We start from the raw sequence: 25,720 nt of genomic DNA on the forward strand, positions 1-25,720 counted from the left end.
AAGTCAACTCTCAACACTCGACGCAACGGACTAAAAATTACAAGTCAACTATGCACACAAATATAATATAATATTTAAATAATTCTTAAAATTATTTATATATTATATATATTTATATAAATCGTCGGCAGAATGCAAACAAAGACATGTGACCTGGAAAAGCTGGCCATGCGATCGCATGGCCTAGAAGGCAAAAATCCATGCGATCGTATGGTGAACAGGGACAGGTCTGGTCCTATAAAGTTCGCGAGTTTTGGACGAATTTTTACACCTATATCCATCCATCTCTCTATCTCACTCACGTATATATATATATATATATATATATATATATATATATATATATATATATATATATATATATATATTTATATTATAATTTTAATTTTAATTTTAAAATCTAATAATAAGGGTATGTTAGAGAATGTTGTAAGGATGTAAGTCGAAATTCTGTCCTTGTAACGCTACGCTATTTTTAATCACTGTAAGTTATGGTTAATGTTATTTTTAAATTAATGTCTCGTAGCTAAGTTATTATTATGCTTATTTAATGTCGAAGTAATCATGATGTTGGGCTAAATATTAAAATTGGGTAATTGGGCTTTGTACCATAATTGGGGTTTGGACAAAAGAACGACACTTGTGGAAATTAGACTATGGGCTATTAATGGGCTTTATATTAACTAAATGATACCTCGTTAATTTAATATATAGGCTTATAATTTGACGTATTTATATATAACCACATACGCTTGACTGGGCACGGTGGGCGTGATATCTATAAATACCAATAACTGTTCATTTTACCGGACACGAAACTGGATTAATAGTTAATAGACTTGTTGAAACAGGGGTGGATTACATTCAAGGGTAATTGGTGTAATTGTTAACAAAGTAGTAAAACCTTGGTTTACACGCAGTCGATAACCTGGTGTATTCATTAAACAAAGTATTAAGACCTTGTTACAATTCGAATCCCCAATTAGTTGGAATATTTGACTTCGGGAATAAGAATAATTTGACGAAGACTTTGGCACTTTATGATTATGACTGATGGACTATTATGGACAAATCCGTATAGAAATATCGAATAATCCAGGACAAAGGACAATTAACCCATGGTAATAAAACTAAAATCAACACGTCAAACATCATGATTACGGAAGTTTAAATAAGCATAATTTATATATTTCATATTTAATTGCACTTTTAATTATCGCACTTTTATTTATTGTCATTTTATTTAATTGCATTTTTAATTATCGTACACTTTAATTATCGCAATTTTATTTTATCGCACTTTTATTTATCGTAATTTCATTATCGTTATTTACTTTACGTTTTAAATTAAGTTATATTTATTTTTAATATTTTACATTAGGTTTTAACTGTGACTAAAGTTTTAAAAATCGACAAACCGGTCATTAAACGGTAAAAACCCCCTTTTATAATAATAATACTACTTATATATATATTTGTATTTTTATAATTATAAGTTAAAAATATAGCGTTAAGCTTGTTTAAAAGATCCCTGTGGAACGAACCGGACTTACTAAAAACTACACTACTGTACGATTAGGTACACTTCCTATAAGTGTTGTAGCAAGGTTTAGGTATATCCATTCTATAAATAAATAAATATCTTGTGTAAAATTGTATCGTATTTAATAGTATTTCCTTGTAAAAAATAATACTATTTCATATACCCCTCGCATAACATCAGTTTCTTACAGATTCATCAGAATCAGAAGATGAGTTCGATGATGGGAAGAAGACAAATTACTTTGCATTTATGGCTGAGACTTCTTCATCAAATAACGCTCAACAGGTATCTTCTGATCCATCTACTGATAATGAATGTGTTAAATGCGTCGAATCTAAAATAACGATAGACAATTTAACAAAGGCTTATGCGGAGATGAAAGATAAATGGCATGCAGACCATGTGACAACTAAGGTTGAAAACGTGTTGAAAGAGCAGATCAAAGTTTATAAAAAAACAACTTCACGATCTTAAATGTTATAACTTTGACATAAATCAAGCTTTAATTAAACGTGTTGACACAATCAATGAACTAAAGAAAAAAAATGAATGCATTAAAGTTGATTTAGAAGCTATTTCAATTAAAATGAAATGTTGGGCAAGTGCGTCACAATGGAATGCATTAATGGTGGAAATTAATGACACCAAGGGCAAGGGTATTGGATATAAGTCTGCATCTCCTCCTTTTCAGAACACATTTGTTAATGCAAACGTAGTTGACGATCTACTAGAAGACTGTATTCCTCCTAGTTAGGAAGATTACATTGAAAAGAATAAAAATGTAGCTCATCTAAGAATAGTGAAGTTTGGTTTTCTTAAGGGATTTCGATTACCTAGGCTAAGTACTAATGATAATTGCATGATTCAACTAGGTCAATTGATATAAGCTTATGAGAATTTGCAAGTGTTGATCTGATCATAAGAACATATAGTAGGGATACTAGCATAAGTTTAAACACAATTAGCTCTTAAGTGAATAAAAGAAGAATCCGAATGTTTCAAGTGGATTAAGCGAGTGTGCATGCTTTTAATATTGATAATTACTTAATCATTTCTAGTTCCTAGTTTAATTTGCAATTATTTTCTTTAATATCTCAAATTCAAAACCCCCCAATCAAACAAACCTTAGGATGTTTATGAGTTTTCATCGATTTAACTAGCAATCATCGCTCTCTTGGGACGAACCTTAAATGGAAAACTTGATAATTACAACTACCGAGTCATTGTTTCTCGAATGCTTATCACATAATTGAGTCCACGTTTAAGTATAAATTTAAAAGTTAAAATCTATGTTTGTGAGAGCATGTCGCAATCCTAAGACAATTCTAAAGATTATTACAACACCATGTAAACTCAAAAAGATAAGAATTTGAAAGTAAGTTTACAAAAACCCCTTTTATAATCTATGAGATTATAAAACTTCTCTTGCTAATCACAAACATATGTAGAAGTGTTATGTTCTTGTGATTCTCTGATAATTTTGAGCAGTAGCATGCAAGAGGTCTAAGTCTTCAAAGTTCTCCAAGCCTTGCTATTTATATGGAGAGATAAACAAGTCAGTCATCTCTACACCTTGGACCACGGTTGACCGTGGGTCGATCGCACGCTGTCCAGTCCAAAATATCTATCCATTGTATAGCCCTTTGAATCAGTTTTGGACATCACTCTTTGAACACTTTACTTCATTTAACACCTGCAAAAGATACCCAACATCCTATGCATTAAATGTTCATTTACCTTAGATGTATTACCTTGATAGTGATTTGTCATCTCAAAGTGGAAAGTCTAACATTCTTGGATACAAGTCATGAAATTCATTTGAGGCAATCTCAGTTTTGTCATAATCATTTATTTGTAATTAACACATTTTCTAAATCTCTATTGGTTGGTCAACGTGTCATTGATGAGACAAACCCAGTTTAATCACAAAGCATGCGAGTATTCAAATATGAACTTGTTTGTAATTAATTAAGTGTGTTAATGATGTCTTGAAAAGTGAAACAAGTAATAACAATTAAGCATGTTGCAAGACATAAAGTTAAATCAAGTTTAAACTTATTCTTAAACTTAATTTTAGACTTAAGCAAACCTATGTGTGTTAATTATTCATTGCCTTTTAAGATTATTAGATTATCACATTTTAAGCATTATCTAAGTAACATAAGCATATATTGAAGTAGTCCAAATACTAGTTGGTGAAATCCTAATTTGTAACACATAGAAAGACAAGGTTAATACATATACATATTAAGTAACTACTAAGCCTTTACAACTTAGCACATAGTCAAATAATACACATGTATGAATAGCAAGTATTTAAGTAATATCCATGTAATGACTAACAAGAGATCACTAAATAATCTAGAATTAAACATGTAGTGATAAGATAGCATTAACCTAAGGCTATGTAAGTTTTACTTGCAAAGTGGCATTTGCAAGATTAATGTATAAGTATACATTAATGTCAAACACATGTACAAGGAAGGAGCAACTATTGGTTGGGACTTGGAGACCATCCTAAGAATGTATAGATACATTTTAGATGTACATAATTTCCAAAAACACTTATGTCTTATCCTTAATCAAGACTTAATCGTCATTAAGGTGCCATTAGGCGTGATTAACCAAGATTAGTGTTATAGTGACCAAAACTCCGTTGGGTATGAAGGAGGCAGCTATTCTAAGCATGTTTGAACAGGTTTCATAATTATAGATGTCCCGAAGTGGTCAAAAATTTTTCGATCAAAATTCGGACATTGAGGTTCTGCGATTGATCCATGGTCGGCCGTGGAGTCGACCGTGCAACTCTGATTTCACAAATATGGGTGCAAATCTCCACGTCTGACATGTGGTCGATCGTGGTCATAACCGTGTAGCTTATGTTTTTATTTTAAGCTTTATTTAGTTTTACTCTTTTGCTAGAGTAAGTGTGGATTAGTGAACTTGTATATTTATGTCAAGATGTTTACCATCACCTTTAGTTATGTACATATGTCATCATCAAAGCACTTATTATTATGGGTTAAGATTAGTATAGTCATTAAGCATAATCCCACATTAACCGATATTCTCCCCCAACGTAATATATATACACTCACCTTAGCGCCATGATGAATGAAGACCAAATTCGCAATCCGTCAATGGAAAGTACCTCTTCCATTTATCACATAAATAAACAACAGAATTAGGGTGGATTACAAACTAACACAAATTGACACTTAGTGCAACTATGACCCACTTGCACTTCCAAGCACAACCCATACCCAAACTAACCAATAATCACTTAACACTAGTGAAAGTGTTCCTATAACACCAACTAATCCAATTCACAAGGGTTAAACACCTGTCTTCCCAAAAATCAAGTTAGAAACCCTAACTTTGACCCATTTCAAAATCAAGCTTTCAATTACACTCTTACGAGTTCAACATCAACAAAATCACTAGTTTACAACAACTCACTTCATGAGCATCAATGGGTTTCTCATCACATTAAGTTCAAACTCTAACTTGAATATCAACTTAACAATTGAAAATCGAAGTTAGAACTTACCACTACTACCGATTTGTAGCCAAGAACGAGAGAAACAAATTTAACCCTTTCACCTTGAAGAGATTCCAACTCCTTCCTTCTCAAATCAAGTTCTCTCTCTCTCTCTCTCTCTCTCTCTCTCTCTCTCTCTCCCCCCCCCCTTAAAATGAGGGTTTCGCTCGCTAAGATAAGTGAGAGTGTTTGTGTGGGTGAAATGAGATCCAAAACTTAGATCTAGATCAGTTTTAATGGCTCCAAACCGAAACCCAAGTGAATTGACCAAAAAGTGTCACACCCCCAAATAGGGTCGGGGGTAAATATAACATTACAAAATCACAACACAAGAATATAAGTGAGAATGAATCTAAATGAGACGTTTTATAAAAAAACAATATTTGTATTGCAGCGAAAATGAAATAAAGTTTTACATAATAAATCCAAATGTAAATAACAATTGTTTATCAAATTAAATTTGTTGACTCCAATGCAAACAGCTAGCTAAGTAATCATCAAGCAGCATGTAAGCTAATCATCACCTGAGACAAACATGCTTAAAAATGTCAACACAATAGTTGAGTGAACATCATAGATTTAATAATCAATAAAGTTTTAGACCACAATGTTTAGTTCAAAACATCAAAATAATCAATATGTCATGAGTTATAATACCGAGCTAAACATTAACCCCTGACACTGTACATTTATCGATAATCATTATTATGTACCCCCTTGACGATCGGTCAACGAGTAGAGACGTCGCTCTCAATAGGCCTACTCACAATAATTAAGCTTGCAACATTTTAATTTCAGCAATTGACGATATTATGGCGGGGATTTGCATGTAAAGATACAATCAATACAAGTTAACAAAAGTCTCATGAAGTTGCATATAAAAAAGTTTAGGCACTTGTGTCTAAAATGTAAATCATTTAAAATTAAGCGTGTGTCTCACCCCAAGTTTTATAAAATTCAATAAATATGTAAAAGTGGGGCTATGAAGTTCACCTTAGTAGCAAACGAAGAGTTATTCTACAAATGAAAAAATTGAATGGAAGGACGTGACCGAGATCTCAACTTAGAGATAGAATGTATGATCAGATTTTCCTAACAGATAAAAGTATATAAATTAACTATATTAATAGTGATGGTTTACTAAAAGAGTTTCTATTTTCGGAAGATTACTATTTACGGAAAGTTTCCATTTATAGTAACTTCCCAATTTTATAAAGTTCGGGTTATAATCTTTTACAAGACATTGTACAACTTTACTCAAACTTCGTTGCTATCAAGTAAGTCAGGAATGACCAGATGTAACCGGGGGCCCAGGACTCTTGATCAGAATCTAAGTCATGACATTCGAGATCCACAAGCTATTCCCATAAATGGCGACCTAGACATCATCAACTTACGACCGTAAGTAGCGGTGAAGTTTGCATGAATTGTACGTTATCTTTTAATTATAACCTTCACTTATTTTGAGCGTATAATTTACTATATTATTAATGAGTTTATTATATCCATTAATGTATTAATATTTTCCTTAATATATATATGTAAGCGTGTAATAGTTTGTAAAATAATAATACGTTTTAAATAGTACATAGTTGTTTTATAATATATAATAATATTTAGTAAAACGTTTTTATAGTATAGTAATAATAGTTATATTCTAATAATCGTCACCATATTATTATTAACTCTTTCTAAAAGATAAGTAACTTAAGCATTATATTTACCATATTAGTTAGTTTTATCCATTAGATTATAACTAATAACTATAGTTTAAGTCATAATTTATTTAACAACGTTTTATCTCACGTTTATTAAAATCTACCTAACGTTTTTTTAATCATTATAATTTTTATATAGATCATAATTATCACCATTATTATCATAATATATATATATATATATATATATATATATATATATATATATATATATATATATATATATATATATATATATATATATATATATATATCAGGGACGGTCCTGAGAATTTCAATGCCCGGTGCGAACATCTCAAAAATATGCCCTTTGCCCCCCTCAAAATAAATTAATAGCACAACAAGAAAATTTGGGGGTTTGGAACCCAGTCAAGCTAGGAGGCTCATCCTCACGCCCATTTTTTATTTAACGAATACAATTCAAATATATATGTTCAGAACTACAAATCACCTAAAATGATGTCTACGTGCATTTTTTGATGCAAAAACTTCAATCATTTTATCATAATCTACATTAGATAGAAATCTATTTTCAATACTTATAATTGCTAGCCCGTTTAACCGATCTTGACTCATTGTATTCCGTAAATAACTTTTCAACAACTTCAATTTTGAAAAACTCCGTTCTGCAGATGCTACAGTGACCGGTACAGTTAGCAAAATCTCGTATGCAAGTAAAATGTTTGGAAAAATATCCAACTTCTTCGTAAACTCCATAATCTCAAGTGACGTCCACGGCTTTGCTCCCTCGTATGCTCCTTTAGGCAACATTTTCTGCAAAGATTGTAACTCCCTAAATAAATCATCTCCATCAATATCCGAATCTTTTTCATATGTTAAAGCAATTTCAAGATCTAAACAACTAGTTTTCAAGAGATCATCATCTAAATAATATAATTTTGATGCATCAAACATAAAACCAAAAATAGTTTCAAAATGTTTCATTTGTTCAAATCTAGTCTTTAATTGTGAAAGAGCCATATCAACTAAAACAAGAAAGTAATCAGTTTTAAACTTTTCTTTAGCCGATTGTTGTTCTCTTTCGGTATTTGGATTCTCATCAAATTGTTTTTTTCTACAGGAAACACGTTTAACAGGAAATTCAGGTTCAACATCAATGGTTTCTGCAATTTTTTTAGCTTCAATAATAGCTTTGTCAAATCCAGTTTCCCTATAATTATCAAAGAAAGTAACCAATCCATCTAAACTTTGAATCGCAACATCAAGAAGCATATCTTTCGATTGGAATTTTTTACTAACTAAATTTATTTTAAATAAAATCTCATACCAAATAACCAAACTTAGAATAAATTCAAAACTTGAAAATTCACCATCTATCAATGATTTTGCATCTCTACACACTTTTCCATCTTCACATACTTCAGATAATTGTGTTAAAGCTTCTTTTATTTGAGGAATTTGAGTTATTATAGCTTTTACACTTTCTACGTGACTTTCCCAACGAGTAGCAGACAAAGATTTTAAAGTCAAATCGTCAATATAATTAAGTAAAACAGTCCACCGTTTTGTAGAATTAGAAAACACGTTATATATTGTTTGACAAGTTCCAAAAAAAGTTTTTGCTTTATGACAAGAATTTGCCATATTTCATAAAACTAAATTTAGAGAATGACAACCACATGGCACATAAAAAGCTCTAGGATTTATTTCAAGTAATCTTGTACTTACACCTGAATGTTTTCCTTTCATGTTTGATCCATTATCATATCCTTGTCCTCTTACATATTTAATATCTAAATCAAGGGATTTCAAAACCTCTTGTAGTTTTTTGAAAAGTCCTAAACCTGATGTATCTTCTACAATTAAAAACTCTAGAAAAAACTCCTCCACTTTTATTGGTGAGCTAGACACATCAACACATCTTATTATTAAAGTCATTTGTTCTTTGTGACTTACATCGGGGGTGCAATCGAGAATTATTGAAAAATATTTTGATTCTTTGATTTTTTTAATTATTGCCTTTTTTACCTCAGTTGCTAACATTTCAATTAATTCATTTTGAATTTTATGACTAAGATAATGAAAATGAGTTTCTTTGTTTTCAATTCTACGAAAATGTTGTTTCATTACAGGATCAAACTCGGCAATCATTTGAAGTATTCCTAAAAAGTTTCCATTAGAATTTTCATAAAGCTTTTCATTTGTACCACGAAAAGGCAAATTATATACAGCTAAACATTTAACAGTGGCAATTATCCTAACTAAAACTTCTTTCCAATGATCGGTATCTTTTTTAATAAGCTCTTGTAACTCTTTATCTATTGTTTGATTCAAATTTAACCTCATTCGTAACTCAGCCCAAGTTTCTAAATTTTTCATATGTTCCGAACTACTTTCATGATTCTTTAACTTTTCACTAAGATGCCTCCAATCATTTATTCCCACATTTCCTAATTCACTTTTACATATAGGATTCTTAAATAACTTGCAACAAAAACAAAAAACTTTATCAAGCTCTTTTGAATAAACTAACCATTTTCTATCAGTTGTGTCATTATTTCGTAACGTATGTAGATAATATAAATCAGAAAAGTGTCTATTTAATTTATCTTTTGGGTACTCTAAATTTGTTTCTCTAGCAGGAGGCCACTTGCTTACAAGTAAATCTTTCATGTTTGAACTTAAACCATCCCAAATTCTCACATCAAAAATATTGCAATTAAATCTATTATCGCAAGAACTATCTAGACAATCATTATTTTCTTTAATAGGACTTTGATTTGCATTATCTCCAAATGTTTTATTGTTTTCGTTTTCGTTTTTATTTTTTTCTACATTATTCTCTTCAACACAATTTTCACAACCATCATTTATTTCAACATCATTCTCTTCAACATTATTTTCTTCAACTAAATTTTCATTAACATTAGCATTACTTTGAGGTTTAACCAAAAACTTATTTAAAGATCCTTGTAAAGATTGAGTAAGCGCTTGTTGTTGTCTTCTTCTTTTTCTATTTTGAGCACCGGATGGTTGTGTACGATGCATACTTTTTATATATCAACGAAATTTAACAAAACCAATAAACAATGTAGACAAACAAAAATCAAGGAAAGATATCACCTTATCTTTTCTAGTTTTCTTCTTCAATCAGTCTTAGTTCCTTATTCTTTATTTATGATATTAGCAAAGTAAATCAACCTCGTTCTTTTCTTTTTCCTACAAACAATCAAACAAAAACATAAAGATTAGCATTCTGTATAAAAAAACACAAATTGTAGCATAAAGATTAACATTCTGTTTCAAAAAGATTAACATTCTGTTTCAAAAAAAAAAAAAAAAACTCAGATTTTAACTCAGATTCAGTAACTCAATTTTAACAAACTGATTTTAACAACTCAGATTCAGTAACTCAATTTTTATAACTAATTTACTCAAATCAACTCTTATTTTAAATTTTAACTAAATGTTTTTAACAAAGCCACATATAATAACAGACTATCAAAGATTACTTTAGACATATAAACTGAACTGCTGAACATATAATAACAGTAAAAACATAAAATCGAAAAAGTAAATGCATAATCTGAACATACACAGGCTTGCAGACTGCAGTTGAACAGAGTAAACACAAAAAATTGAACAAAATAACAGATTGTTGCAGCACAGCAGCAGATGAACATTAAAACAGAAAATTGATAAGTCATAAACATAAGAACAATAAACAAAATAAATTAAAACATAAGAAATTAAGAATACATACCAAATAATTGTTGCAGACTTGAGTGTCGAGTGAAACGAATTCAAATGATATTGCAGAGAAATAAAAGTAGAAAAACTTAAAGATCTAAATTCGCAATTTGGGGAAAAATTATAGAACAAAAAATATTCTTGAATCATTGTGGTGGAGCGTGGATGGATTATTTATGGTGTTTGATGTACTAGAGAAATTAACCGATTGCAAATCTTGAATTGGAAATTGGGAGAAATTAATGGCGTGATTTGGTCGTTTGGATGCCCTATTCATACGGCTTTTTTTCCCCCTTTTTTTTCTTCTCCGTAATAGATTGAGAAGAGTGGAATGAATCAGGGAAGCTGGGAAGGGAAGGCAGCATATAGCCCGTTAAAATTTTTATGTTGGGCTTAAATTTGGGCCTTAACTGAACCTAGTATACATGAACATGGACTAACAATTTGATGCCCCTTAATATTCGATGCCCAGTGCGGTTGCACTTTGGGCCCGGCCCAAAGTCCGGCCCTGATATATATATATATATATATATATATATATATATATATATATATATATATATATATATATATATATATATATATATATATATATATATATATATATATATATATATATATATATTTATATATACTTATCATACATAGCTTTTAATCATTAAAAATCGTCATCTTAACTATTAATAATTCATGTTCAAATTCTTTTATACATGTACATATACTTATACGTATTCTAATCATACTTGTATATAACCAATTTAAAAACATGATACACATACATAGTCATACGCATAAATATATTTATATACCTATCTTCTTTTGTTTTTTTATCAATCTACAATTACCAATTTTTAACATTAACCATCTCTATCATTAAACATAATTATTACCTTTTGATTGGGTCTGTTTTTCTCACGTAGAAACAGTAGAAACACAGCAGGTGGTGGCGGCAATTGGTGGCTGTTAAAGACAGCAGAAAACAACCGTAAAAGTGGCGGTTGAGGGTGGCGATCAGCAGCAGAAAACAGATGGCTGCAGGGAGTTTTTGTGGGCTGTTTTGGGTGGCGGATGACAACAGAAAGCTTCTGCAAGTGGCGATGGTGATGGTTGAAGAAAACGCTACAGAATGGTGGTGGCTGTTTTTTGGCCGAAAGTGATGGTGATGGTGGTTGTAAAACTGCCGAATTCAGGGGTGCAAGGAGAGAAAATTTCAATTTTTTGTGATGCAAATTTGTGAATAGCTAGGTAGTCTTTATATAGTGATTGGTTTTAGTATTTGATTACAACTCAAATTGTGATTAGGATTAGAATTAACACTCTTGAATTAGATTAGAATTAGCTTTTGTTAGTTATCACTTACGATTAGGATTAAAGAAGATATATATATATATATATATATATATATAAACTTTCCAGCCGACTAGTATTATTATTATTATTATCTTTTATTTATTTTTTTATTCGACATTCTTATATATATATATATATATATATATATATATATATATATATATATATATATATATATATATATATATATATATATATATATATATATATATATATATATATATATATATATATATATTAATTAAAATTTGATCATTATTATTTTCATTTTAATTGGACCTTAACTTTTGTTTATTTTATTTAGTTCCCAATAGTTTTCATTTTTATAAAAAAAGTCTCATTGTTATTTATATATAGTTTAATATTTATTTAACACTGAAAGAGTGAACTTTAATTAGCAGTGAGTGTCGACTAAAAGTTTACTATTTGATCAACGTTTTGCTAAATAAATTTACGAGCACAAAAGTCTTAAGGGTAAAATAGTAAAAGTAGAAGTGCAAAAGTGAGGGTGGTTATAAAAACCCCCTAAAAAGCCCCAAAAATGTTGAGTTTCTTGTCGAGAACCTTCGTGAGATGATCGTTGAGGTGAGTCATTGTGATGCTTTGTTCTCCTCTCTTTCTTTTGCGGCTGTTCAGAGGACATCGATTCCTTTCCTTTTCTCTTCCTACGAACCAACTCAGTATCTTCCTCAGTAGCGTCATCATCATCATCATGGTTATCACCTTGATCAACTCCTCGAGTTTCACCTACATTCCTTTGGTTATCATCTTCTTCTTCCACATCATCAGTCACCTCATAGTTAGAGTCAGAGTCTTCATTTCTCCACTCATTCCCCGGTGGACACCTATAATTCTCCCTCTTTAGATGACAGACAAATACCCTATCAAAATCAGGTCTGAGTTCATCATTTCTAGTCTGCATCATCCATATAAAGGTCACAACATTCATAGGAGCCAGCTGGATAACATCAGGTTCAATTTTAGGTAGACAGGGTGTTGCATCATTGATGATTAGCAGAAGAAATCTCGCATAGATGAGATACTTTTGTGTTGTGCTGAAGTGGTTAGATTTGAAATAATGAAAGACAAATCTCGAGAAATCGCAAGGAGCTTTCAGGACAAGAGCAACAAACATGCTCTGCATCTTCTCATTAAACTTGTCAAAACTAGCTTTTCTACTTACAAGGCAATGAATCAAAACATGTGCCAAGTATCTATATTGTGGTGGTAGAAGTGTCTTCATCATCTCAGAATTACCAACTAACATACCGGAATATCCACATCTCTTAAAGCAACCGTGGATCCTTTCTATAACACTCCAACTTTTTCGATCATTTTTTTTAACGAACTTGAAACTTAGGTGGTCCAAAACAAACAAACTCGGTTAGAAAACCGAAACTAATGAAAGAAGTGGGTAACGAGGTTACCTAAACTAACGATCATGGTTCGTCATCATCAAAAAAAAAAAAAATTTAACGAAGGACTAACGTGAATAAAATGTGCGGCGACTAAGATGCACATTAATTAAAATGATAAAAATTAAATTATATATATATATAATAAATATATATATAAAAACCAAAAAAAATATAAATAATATATATATTTAATCGGCTGAAAAAATAATAATAAATAAATAGATAATTAAAAGAGATAATTCCTAAAACTTTTATCCTAATCCTAAATCAAGCCTAATCCTAATTTCAAACCAATTTTAAGCTAATCGTAAGTCTCTTCTCTAGTTACCTTGAACAATTGAATTTTGATCCTAACTCTAACTAATGCACTATAAAAGGAACCCCCTAGCTCCTAATTTTTAATTCACAAATTCACCTCTCAAAAATCACTCCAACTCTCTCCTCTCCTCTCTAAAACTCGCCAACCATACCCACTTCTCCCTCCCTCTTTTTCTTCAGCCAACCGAACCAACCACCACCCTACCACCCTTCGGCCACCACTACCGAACCATCATCACCACCTCAGGCCGCCAAAACAGCCCTTCTGCTACTCTTGCTGCTGCTGCATTTTTTTGGTAGCCAAAACCGCCACCACTATCCGCCACTTTGCTGTGTTTTCTGCAGCCCCATAGCCGCCACCATATGCAGCTCCTGCTGCTGTTTCTGCGCCTTCAAAACAGCCCAAAAACCCACCCATAAGAACACCCTGCTGCTTCGTTTTTGATTGCTGCTGTCCGCGACCCAAACACCCTTGAAAAGGCTCGAATTTTGCTGCAGTTTTTGCTCCTGATTTGCTGCTGCTGTTCGGTTTTCCTGTCACCATCAAAACACCCTCTTTTTCTTAGCTCTAATACACTTCAGGTATCCCTAAAACTATAAACTAATTATACTTTTAATTTTTTTTAAATCTTATGTTATTAGTTTATGATTATAAACAAGAAAATAAATAAACACATGAAGATGGTTAATAATATAGTTGTGAATAAAAGAATGATGTTTATGTAATAATAATAAGCTTAACTTGAAGAATTAAGAATAATGAATATGATTAATATGATTAATATGATTAAGTTATGATTATAAATATGCTGTGATGAATATATATAGAATTTACAAGTATTAATATGCATATTAAATAATATGAAGATTATGTATATGTATGAATATGGATAATATAAAGATGATAAGTATGAACATTAACTATGATAGCTATGAACATGAATAAACTTTATAGATCTAAATTTTGTAGAGGACATGAACTTTAAAGAAAATACTTGAATGGTAACGAATGAAAGTATTAAGATTTTTAAAAGTATGAATAAAATTGTATCATTATGAATATTATCATGGAAAGTAGGAAGATTATTTTGAAGACATTATTGAATTATTAAGTGATAATGAATTGTGATGAGAACCTAATGGTAATGAACATAATAATATTATGAAGTTAATATTATTAAGTATAAGTTATGAATTAAAACTTTAAAGATAATACTTACATTATAACGAATATGATTGAATATGGATATTATTGCTATAAAGTATTATGTTGATAAAACTTTGATATGGTATATATGAAGCATATAGATATATATGAAATCTTATGTTCATGCGTATATGAAGATATACATGAATACATGAGTGCACGCATGTATAGATGTAGATACATATATACGTACTACATAATTAGAAGTATATGTGTATGTGTGTAAATATATATATATGAAAAGAAATAATGTAAAGAAATTATAATGTGACTTAAATATTATTAAAGGGTAATAGAATATCTATCAAAAACGGAAATAAACAAGTGATGTATTCCTATACTCACTAGAACATACGTGGAATTAAAAATCACAAACAAATAACGTATGACTTTCACGAGACTCACCGCTACTTACGGTCATGGATGGTGTCTAGGTTGCCAGTTTGGGATAAGGTTGTGGATCTCGAATGTCACGACTTAAAGTCGGATCAAGAGTCCGGTCCCCCAGTTACATCTGGCTGTCCATTGACTTACTTGATAGCAACGAGGATCGTTTAAATTATGCAACATCTAAACTGTGGGAATGATTAACATTGTAAACTCTAGAAAGGACACCGATAATATATATGAACATATATATCAAACACATAACTATAATGATGATGATGATGATGACCATGATGATCCAACTAACTTAAACCTAATGATGATAGGTTGACAACTTTGGACTACCGCTGCTATTTACTATCATACTGTTTACTGCGCTCATAAGGTGAGTCATAGCCCCAACTTTTTAATTGTTTTATAAACTGTTTTTGGGGTGAGAATACATGTCTTTTTCTGTTTTACAAGTAGACACAAGTACTAAACTTACATTCTATGCTGAGTTATAACCGAAAATCCCTTAGCTTTGGTAACTAGTAACTACCGGTTATAAGAACTGGTGGATGTGAATAGATGTATATGGATTCATAGGGCTTGACATCCCCGTCCTTCTGGGTTAGAAACTAACCTAAACTTAACGGGCGTATACTATTTGAGGTGGTACATTTTTGTTAGGTGTACATAACAACAGGGGTACTAAAGAAACGTTAAGGCTTAGTTACTAGGTGCTCAAACTTATAGAATCTTTTTATATTTTTAACGATGCCGGCAAAGCATGCATACGAAATCTTGTGGTCTATACTCTACACTTTATACTACTTAAACCAATAATTCACTCAACCTTTGTGTTGACGTTTTTACATGTTTATTCTCAGGTAATTAGGGAATGCTTCCGCTCTAGCTAGTAAGGCAGTAGAGGTCATGCATTGGAAATGAAGATTTGTTTAAACTTTGATAGTAGCATTATGTATTTACATTTTAAATGCATTTGGTTTTGATTAGTATTTTGTTGGTTTTCTTTAAGTATTGTAAAACGTTTGGTTTTTGAATAAAATGCCACTATTGTTTTTAAAACGTTGCATATAGCTTGCATCGATCAGACTTTGACCTATGGTAATACAGCACGTCAATGCCACATTTTAACGGGGAATTACAGTTGGTATCAGAGCTCTGGTTATAGGGAATTAGGATGCATTAGTGTGTCTACCTATAGGATACGTTAATAAGCCTAATCTATAACTAGATGATTATAAGTTTCCTTACTTACTTGTTACTCTAGATTCACTTGTTTTCTTTTAGATAATATGTCAACACTAACCCCATCATTCTCTCCGACTTCGAGGACGAAAGTCCTAGCCATTCACCAAGCTACTACGACCCCCTCCGAATGGAGAAATCACCCGATTATTTAACAATACGCTAACTCTGTATTTATTGTTTGAAGAACAATGTCTGGAAGACGAACTTATAGTCCTGAAGAACTTCGAGCCCTTATCAATGAAGGTGTCTCCGCTGCATTGGCTAATATGCCTGGAGGCTCGAACACGAGACAAAACTGCACTTACAAGGAGTTTATGGCTTGTAAGCCACTACCATTCAAAGGCACTGAAGGACCAGTGGGTCTAACCCATTGGATTGAGAAGATGGAGTCAGTGTTTAGTATTAGTAACTGTGCACAAGCTAACTGGGTAAAGTTTACTACTTCCACACTGGAAGGTAAGGCCTTGACCTGGTGGAATTCCATTGCTCGACCTATGGGTCTCGAGGCTGCTCATGCCATCCCTTGGAAAGACATCAAAACTCGTATGACTGCTGAGTATTGTCCCGATAATGAAGTTAAAAAGATGGAGGCTGAGTTATGGGATCTAAAGGTTATTGGGACTGATCTTGCTACTTACACCAACCGCTATTTGGAATTGATTCTGCTGTGTCCGGGAATGGTCCCAACTGAAAGGAAGAAAATCGACCATTATGTTAAGGGTCTCTCTGAAAACATTCAAGCTAGTGTTCATGCTTCTAAACCCCAAACTTTGCAAGAGACTATTAATATGGCAAATGATCTCATGAATCAAATTACTCAACGGAGTGCTGCTGAGGTGAAGTCTGGGGATAATAAGAGGAAGTGGACTGGAAACTTTAACTCTCAGTCATCCAAAAAGCAGGAAGTTTCTGGAAAGGGGAATCAAGGAAAAGCTCCTTATTGTTCAAGGTGTGAGAGGCATCATGAGGGAAGATGCACTGTGACGTGTGGGAAGTGCAAGAAAATAGTGCATCTGACCAAGAACTACTGGTCAAAGACTACTGGTACTGCAAATCCTCCTGATGCTAATACTGGTATGGTGAAGACGTGTTATGAGTGCAGTCAGAAGGGGCACTTTAGAAATGAATGTCCAAACAAGAAAGGACCAGAGAAAGGAAGAGGAAGAGCCTTCAATATCAATGCTCACGAGGCTCGTGAGGACCCAGACTTGGTTACTGGTACGTTTCTTCTAAACAATTACATTGTTTCAGTACTATTTGATTGTGGTGCCAATAGAAGTTTTGTATCCATAGAATCTAGTTTTGACAAATACCATGTACCTATAGACACTAAGTACTATATTGAACTGGTGAATGGTAAACTTATGAAGGCTAATAAAATCTACAAAGAATGTACCTTAGTTTTAGAAGGAAAACCATTTTTAGTGGACCTGATGCCTATTGAAATAGGAAGCTTTGAAGTAGTAATAGGAATGGACTGGTTGTCTAAGAATAGAGCCGAAGTCGTGTGTTTCGAGAAGGCGATTCGTATACCCCTTGACAATGGAGAGAATTTGATGGTTTATGGAGATAAAACCGGCGTGAAACTTCAAATATTTACGTGCATGAAGGCACAAAAGTATTTAAGGAAAGGCTATCAAGCTATCCTTGCACATGTGAAAGATATCAAGACCGAAGAAAAGTGAATTGAAGATGTACAAATCATTTGAGAATTCCTGAACGTCTTTCCTGAAGAACTACCTGGTCTTCCACCTCATAGATCGGTAGAATTTCAAATAGATCTCGTACCCGGAGCTGCACCAGTTGCACGATCACCATATAGATTGGCACCATCGGAACTAAAAGAGTTGTCCAACCAATTGCAAGAATTGTTGGATAGGATTTTCATTCGACCGACCTCATCTCCGTGGGGAGCCCCCATTCTCTTTGTCAAGAAGAAGGATGGATCCCTGCGAATGTGTATCGAGTATCGCGAGCTGAATAAGTTAACTATCAAGAACAGGTATCCACTACCGAGTATCGATGATCTATTCGACCAACTACAAGGGTCATCTGTATACTCTAAGATCGATTTGAGATCTGGTTATCACCAATTGAGGGAGAAGAATGAAGATATCTCCAAGACAGCGTTTAGAACTCGCTATGGCCATTACGAATTCCTAGTGATGCCATTCGGGTTAACAAATGCTCCTGCAGTGTTCATGGACCTTATGAATCGTATATGCAAGCCCTATCTGGACAAGTTTGTAATCGTGTTCATCGATGACATCTTGGTATACTTGAAGAGTAAAGCGGAACATGAGCAACATCTGAGACTATTATTGGAACTACTTGAGAAGGAACAACTGTACGCAAAGTTTTCAAAGTGCGAGTTTTGGCTACGAAGGTACAATTCCTTAGTCACGTGGTTAGTAGCCAAGGGATACAAGTGGATCCAACAAAGATTGAATCTATTAGAAACTGGGAAGCACCTAAGACGCCAACCCAACTGCGACAATTCTTAGGTCTTGCTGGCTATTACAAGAGATTCATTGAAGGGTTCTCAAAAATTGCACGACCATTGACTGCCTTGACTCATAAGGGCAAGAAATATGAGTGGTCCGATGTGCATGAAGCTGCTTTCCAACTTCTGAAACAGAAGTTAACATCTGCTCCTATCCTGTCCCTACCCGAAGGAAACAATGATTTTGTAGTATACTGTGACGCTTCTCGCCAAGGTTTTGGATGTGTCTTGATGCAACGGAAAAAGGTCATTGCTTACGCCTCCCGTCAACTAAAGATCCACGAACAAAACTACACCACACATGATTTAGAACTTGGTGTTGTAGTCTTCGCACTCAAAATGTAGAGACACTACCTTTATGGAACCAAGTGTACCATCTTTACTGATCATAAGAGTTTGCAGCATATTTTGAACCAAAAACAACTCAACATGAGGCAACGACGCTGGGTTGAATTATTAAATGATTATGATTGCGACATCCGATACCACCCTGGTAAAGCAAATGTTGTGGCTGATGCCCTAAGCCGAAAAGAAAGGGTTAAACCTTTACGAGTTAGAGCCTTTAATCTGATTGCCCATACCAATTTGACTACACAAATTCGAGATGCCCAACTTGAAGCGCTTAAAGAAGAGAATATGAAGGAAGAATCTCTTAGAGGTTTGGACAAGCAGTTCGAAATTAAAGGAAATGGAACTCGTTATTTCGCAGGAAGAATTTGGGTTCCAAGAATTGGCGAAGTAAGAAAGAAAGTGCTTGATGAGGCACATAAGACAGGGTATTCGATCCACCCAGGTGCTATAAAGATGTATCATGATTTAAAAATGTTATATTGGTGGCCTGGAATGAAAGAGGATATTGCTACCTATGTGGGCGTGTGCGTGACTTGCTCCAAAGTTAAAGATGAACACCAGAAACCTTCTGGGCGGCTGCAATAGCCTGAGATTCCTGAGTGGAAGTGGGAACGGATTACCATGGATTTCATTACGAAGTTGCCAAAAACTATGAATGGCTATGATACGATTTGGGTGATTGTTGATCGTCTCACCAAATCAGCTCACTTTTTACCGATGAAGAAAACTGACAAGATGGAAAAGCTTGCTCAGTTGTATTTGAAGGAAGTTGTTTCAAGGCATGGTGTGCCTGTTTCTATTATTTCGGATCGAGATAGTCGTTTTACTTCTAGATTCTGTAAGTCGTTACAAGAAGCTTTGGGAAGGCAGTTAGAAATGAGTACTGCTTACCATTCTCAAACAGATGGACAAAGCGAGAGAACGATTCAAACGCTCGAGGATATGTTACGAGCCCGTGTTATTGATTTTGGTAAAGGATGGGATCGATTCCTACCATTAGCTGAGTTTTCTTATAATAACAGCTACCATTCAAGTATCCAAGCCGCACCATTCGAGGCACTCTATGGGCGAAAATGTAGATCACCGATCTGTTGGAATGAAGTGGGTGATCGACAGTTGACTGGTCCAGAGATTATCCATGAGACGACCGAGCACATTGTAAAGATTAAGCAAAGGCTGGAGAAGGCCCGAAGTCATCAAAAGAGTTATGCTGACGTCAGAAGAAAACCGTTAGAATTCCAAGAAAACGACATGGTCCTGCTAAAGGTGTCACTGTGGAAAGGTGTGATACGCTTTGGCAAACGAGGAAAGCTGAGCCCAAGATATGTGGGGCCTTTCAAGATAATCAAACGTATTGGGCCAGTGGCTTATCGACTAGAATTACCTAAACAACTCGCTGGAATACACGATACGTTCCATGTGTCGAATTTGAAAAATTACTTAGCGAAGGAGGACCTTATCATCCCACTTGGTGAAATTCAAGTTGTCGACTGATATGGAACCGGATTAAAAGGTTATTAGTTAGTCCGTATTAGTTTATTAGGAATATAAGTCATAGATAGATTTATTTTGTTTAATTATTAGGTTATCTTGTGTCCTTATTTAATTAATATTTCCATATTTTTAGGGTCCTAATTTAAGTTGGTTTCTTTTACAGAGTATTATATATACTCCCATTATGTAATACGTATGATAGCCATCTATCTATTCGTTTAGAATCAATATAATATATGAGTTGATACTCATTCTTGTTCACGTAAATATTAACATGAGTTTTTCATAATTAAATCACGTTTGTGTTTTAATTTATTGTTGCGAAGAGCGTTTGTCTTCTAACGGATCCTTTGATCCTCATCGACGACAAACTGACCTTTATTGAAAAACTCGCGGAAATCGTTGACCGAAATGACAAAGGACTTCGTCAAAGTAGAATACCAATCGTGAAAGTTCGGTGTAACGCTCTTCGAGGACCCGAGACCACGTTGGAACTTGAAGATCACATGAGAGAGAAATATCCTCACTTATTTGCAAACGAAACGCCAGCTGACGGCAACGACCAAATTTTGGGACGAAATTTTTAATAACGGGTAGGTACTATAACACCCCAACTTTTTCGATCATTTTTTTTAACGAACTTGAAACTTAGGTGGTCCAAAACAAACGAACTCGGTTAGAAAACCGAAACTAATGAAAGAAGTGGGTAACGAGGTTACCTAAAATAACGATCATGGTTCGTCATCATCAAAAAAAAAATTAACGAAGGACTAACGTGAATAAAATGTGCGGGGACTAAAATGCACATTATTTAAAATGATAAAAATTAAATTATATATATAATAAATATATATATATAAACTGAAAAAAATATAAATAATATATATATATTTAATCGGCTAAAAAAATTAATAAATAAATTGATAATTCAAAGAGATAATTCCTAAAACTTTTATCCTAATCCTAAATCAAGCCTAATCCTAATTTCAAACCAATTTTAAGCTAATCTTAAGTCTCTTCTCTAGTTACCTTGAGTAATTGGATTTTGATCCTAACTCTAACTAATGCACTATAAAAGGAACCCCCTAGCTCCTAATTTTTCATTTACAAATTCACCACTCAAAAATCACTCCAACTCTCTCCTCTCCTCTCTAAAACTCGCCAACCATCCCCACTTCTCACTCCCTCTTTTTCTTCGGCCAACCGAACCAACCACCACCATACCACCCTTCGGACACCACCACCGAACCATCATCACCACCTCAGGCCACCCAAACAGCCCTTCTCCTACTCCTGCTGCTGCTGCATTTTTTGGCAGCCAAAATCGCCACCACCATCCGCCACTTTGCTGTGTTTTCTGCAGCCCAACAGCCGGCACCATCTGCAGCTCCTGCTGCTGTTTCTGCGCCTTCAAAACAGCCCAAAAAACTGCCCACATGAGCACCCTGCTGCTGCATTTTTGGTTGCTGCTGTCCGCGACCCAAACACCCTTGAAAAGGCTCGAATTTTTCTACAGCTTTTGCTCCTGATTTGCTGCTGCTGTTCGGTTTTCCTGTCACCATCAAAACACCTTCTTTTTCTTGCTCTAATACACTTAAGGTATCCTTAAAAACTATAAACTAATTATACTTTTAATTTGTTTTAAATCTTATGTTATTAGTTTATGATTATAAACCTTAAAATAAATAAACACATGAAGATGGTTAATAATATAGTTGTGAATAAAAGAATGATGCTTATGTAATAATAATAAGCTTAACTTGAAGAATTAAGAATAATGAATATGATTAATATGATTAAGTTATGATTATAAATATGTTGTGATGAATATATATAGAATTTACAAGTATTAATATGCATATTAAATAATATGAAGATTATGTATATGTATGAATATGGATAATATAAAGATGATAAGTATGAATATTAACTATGATAGCTATGAATATGAATAAACTTTATGGATCTAAATTTTGTAGAGGACATGAACTTTAAAGAAAATACTTGAATGGTAACGAATGAAAGTATTAAGATTTTTAAAAGTATGAATAAAATTGTATCATTATGAATATTATCATGGAAAGTAGGAAGATTATTTTGAAGACATTATTGAATTATTAAGTGATAATGAATTGTGATGAGAAATTAATGGTAATGAACATAATAATATTATGAAGTTAATATTATTAAGTATAAGTTACGAATTAAAACTTTAAAGATAATACTTACATTATAACGAATATGATTGAATATGAATATTATTGCTATAAAGTATTATGTTGATAAAGATATGATATGGTATATATGAAGCATATAGATATATATATGAAAGGTTATGTTCATGAGTATATGTAGATATACATGAATACATGAGTGCACGCATGTATAGATGTAGATACATATATACATACTACATAATTAGAAGTATATGTGTATGTGTGTAATATATATATATATATATATATATATATATATATATATATATATATATATATATATATATATATATATATATATATATATATATATATATATATATATATATATATATATATATATATATATATGAAAAGAAATAATGTAAAGAAATTATAATGTGACTTAAACATTATTAAAGGGTAATAGAATATGTATCGAAAACGGAAATAAACAAGTGATGTATTTCTATACTCACTAGAACATATGTGGAATTAAAAATCACAAACAAATAACGTATGACTTTCACGAGACTCACCGCTACTTACGGTCATGGATGGTGTCTAGGTTGCCAGTTTGGGATAAGGTTGTGGATCTCGAATGTCACGACTTAAAGTTGGATCAAGAGTCTTGGCCCCGGTTACATCTGGCTGTCCATTGACTTACTTGATAGCAACGAGGATCGTTTGAATTATGCAACATCTAAACTGTGGGAATGATTAACATTGTAAACTCTAGAAAGGACACCGGTAATATATATGAACATATATATCAAACACATAACTATAATGATGATGATGATGACCATGATGATCCAACTAACTTAAACCTAAGGATGATAGGTTGACAACTTTGGAGTACCGCTGCTATTTACTATCATACTGTTTACTGCGCTCATAAGGTGAGCCATAGCCCCAACTTTTTAATTGTTTATAAACTGTTTTCGGGGTGAGAATACACGTCTTTTTCTGTTTTACAAGTAGACACAAGTACTAAACTTACATTCTATGCTGAGTTAAATCGAAAATCCCTTAGCTTTAGTAACTAGTAACTACCGGTTATAAGAACTGGTGGGCGCAAATAGATGTATATGGATCCATAGGGCTTGACATCCCCGTCAGTCCGGGTTAGAAACTAACCTAAACTTAACGGGCGTATATAATGTGACAACCCGGAAATTTCCAACCAAATTTAAACTTTAATCTTTATATGATTCCGACACGATAAGCAATATTTGTTAAGTTAAATTTCAAGAATTTTAAACTATGTTCATACATTCATTCAACCTCGACCAAGTTCCAACGATTCACGAACCATTAAACGAATATGATTATATATGTATATGTGTATATATATTATAACTTGAAAGGTAAACAAAATATTAGATTAAATACTTTATATGATTGTATCTGTTTCAAAATGTTTATCAATGGAATTAGAAGATAAGATCAAATGATTGAATTATCAGATATATTAAATTATGATTACAAGTCTCTGTTGAAAGGCCCACGTTGATTTGAGAAATCTTTTCATTTTAACAATATTCGGAAAATGGTAAAGTGATTTATAAATATGAACAAATTGTCAATCATTGAGAACTAGACAAAGGATAGTGGAAGATTGAATCTCATAAAGACTCGATTGATCTATTTAGTTTCAAACGTACAAAAACGTTTTCAGTTTAAAAAGAACTTTATTATTAAAACGTATATAACTTTTATAAATATCTAGAACCACTTTTGACAACTCATTACTTAACTAGTATGATAAAGATAACGATATTTATATTTTATTTTATTAAATATATATAACGATTTAAATTAATATTATATATATTTATACGCGTATTATACGTACATAGTTTTATACTTTTACTATACTTAAACTTTACCTTTACTTTATTTTTACTTTACTTTAACTTTAATAATTCATACTTTAATAATTCATACTTTAATAATTCATACTTTAATAATTCACTTTAATAATTCATACTTTAATAATTCACTTTAATAATTCATACTTTAATAATTCACTTTAATAATTCAAAAATCTATTATAAATAGAATTCAATAGGTTTCATTATTTCATAGAAACTTGAAAATAGTTTTCTCTAAACTCTCTCAATCGATTTACATATATATATTTACTCCGTATTATCTCAAGATATTATTAGTATACATAAAATATTACGACGGAGTGCTGTCCGAGTGATTTCGAAGTTATTTTTTCGAGTGGGATAGGATTAAGGAAATGATGGGTTATAGCTATGGAGGTGATTGAGTATGGTTCATGGGTATGCTCGTGAGGTCAATATAGTGTTTATCATCTCCGTTGCGTTTACGTACCTTTCCTGCAATATTGAATCTCAATATTGATATGTGAGTACTCATAATTTAATTTTTACATACTAATAGTGTATCCCTGACTAGTGCTCGAGTATATAGGATTATGCATGCTTGTACTTTTGATATTGCCATTAGATAGGTTATGTTGATTCCTGAATTAGTTACATATACGATTGAGATAAGGTATAAGATATGCATTCGTTGGAAAGCTAGCGAAAAATAGTTGAATTTTGGTTTAAGAATCACTTGAATCCAAGTAACGGTTAGAAAGTTATGAAATAAACAAATTGCATAATTAATTTCGTAATTAAAATTGCTGATGATAATTAGTGAATTAATTTTCTGGGTTATAAAAAGTGGTTATTTGGATTCTACTCGTCG

The 25,720-nt window shown here is 32.6% G+C and overlaps 4 protein-coding genes across 4 annotated transcripts; 2 read left to right on the forward strand and 2 right to left on the reverse strand.

Moving 5' to 3' along the window:
- Positions 1-7,249: 7,249 nt before the first annotated feature.
- On the reverse strand, positions 7,250-8,407 carry LOC139888575 (uncharacterized). Its single transcript, XM_071871577.1, has one exon. The coding sequence runs from the start codon at positions 8,405-8,407 to the stop codon at positions 7,250-7,252; it is 1,158 nt and encodes a 385-aa protein (XP_071727678.1).
- Positions 8,408-8,410: 3 nt separating this feature from the next.
- On the reverse strand, positions 8,411-9,811 carry LOC139888576 (uncharacterized). Its single transcript, XM_071871578.1, has one exon. The coding sequence runs from the start codon at positions 9,809-9,811 to the stop codon at positions 8,411-8,413; it is 1,401 nt and encodes a 466-aa protein (XP_071727679.1).
- A 6,827-nt stretch (positions 9,812-16,638) lies between these two features.
- LOC139888577 (uncharacterized) lies at positions 16,639-18,135 on the forward strand. The gene has a single exon (XM_071871579.1). It carries the CDS (start codon positions 16,639-16,641, stop codon positions 18,133-18,135), a length of 1,497 nt encoding a protein of 498 aa, XP_071727680.1.
- A 536-nt stretch (positions 18,136-18,671) lies between these two features.
- On the forward strand, positions 18,672-19,298 carry LOC139888578 (uncharacterized mitochondrial protein AtMg00860-like). Its single transcript, XM_071871580.1, has 2 exons — positions 18,672-18,692; positions 18,837-19,298. Exons 1-2 carry the CDS (start codon positions 18,672-18,674, stop codon positions 19,296-19,298), a joined length of 483 nt encoding a protein of 160 aa, XP_071727681.1.
- The last annotated feature ends 6,422 nt before the right edge of the window (positions 19,299-25,720 follow it).

Source organism: Rutidosis leptorrhynchoides, chromosome 2, assembly GCF_046630445.1.
Source record: "Rutidosis leptorrhynchoides isolate AG116_Rl617_1_P2 chromosome 2, CSIRO_AGI_Rlap_v1, whole genome shotgun sequence".
In the NCBI taxonomy this organism is placed as follows: domain Eukaryota; kingdom Viridiplantae; phylum Streptophyta; class Magnoliopsida; order Asterales; family Asteraceae; genus Rutidosis; species Rutidosis leptorrhynchoides.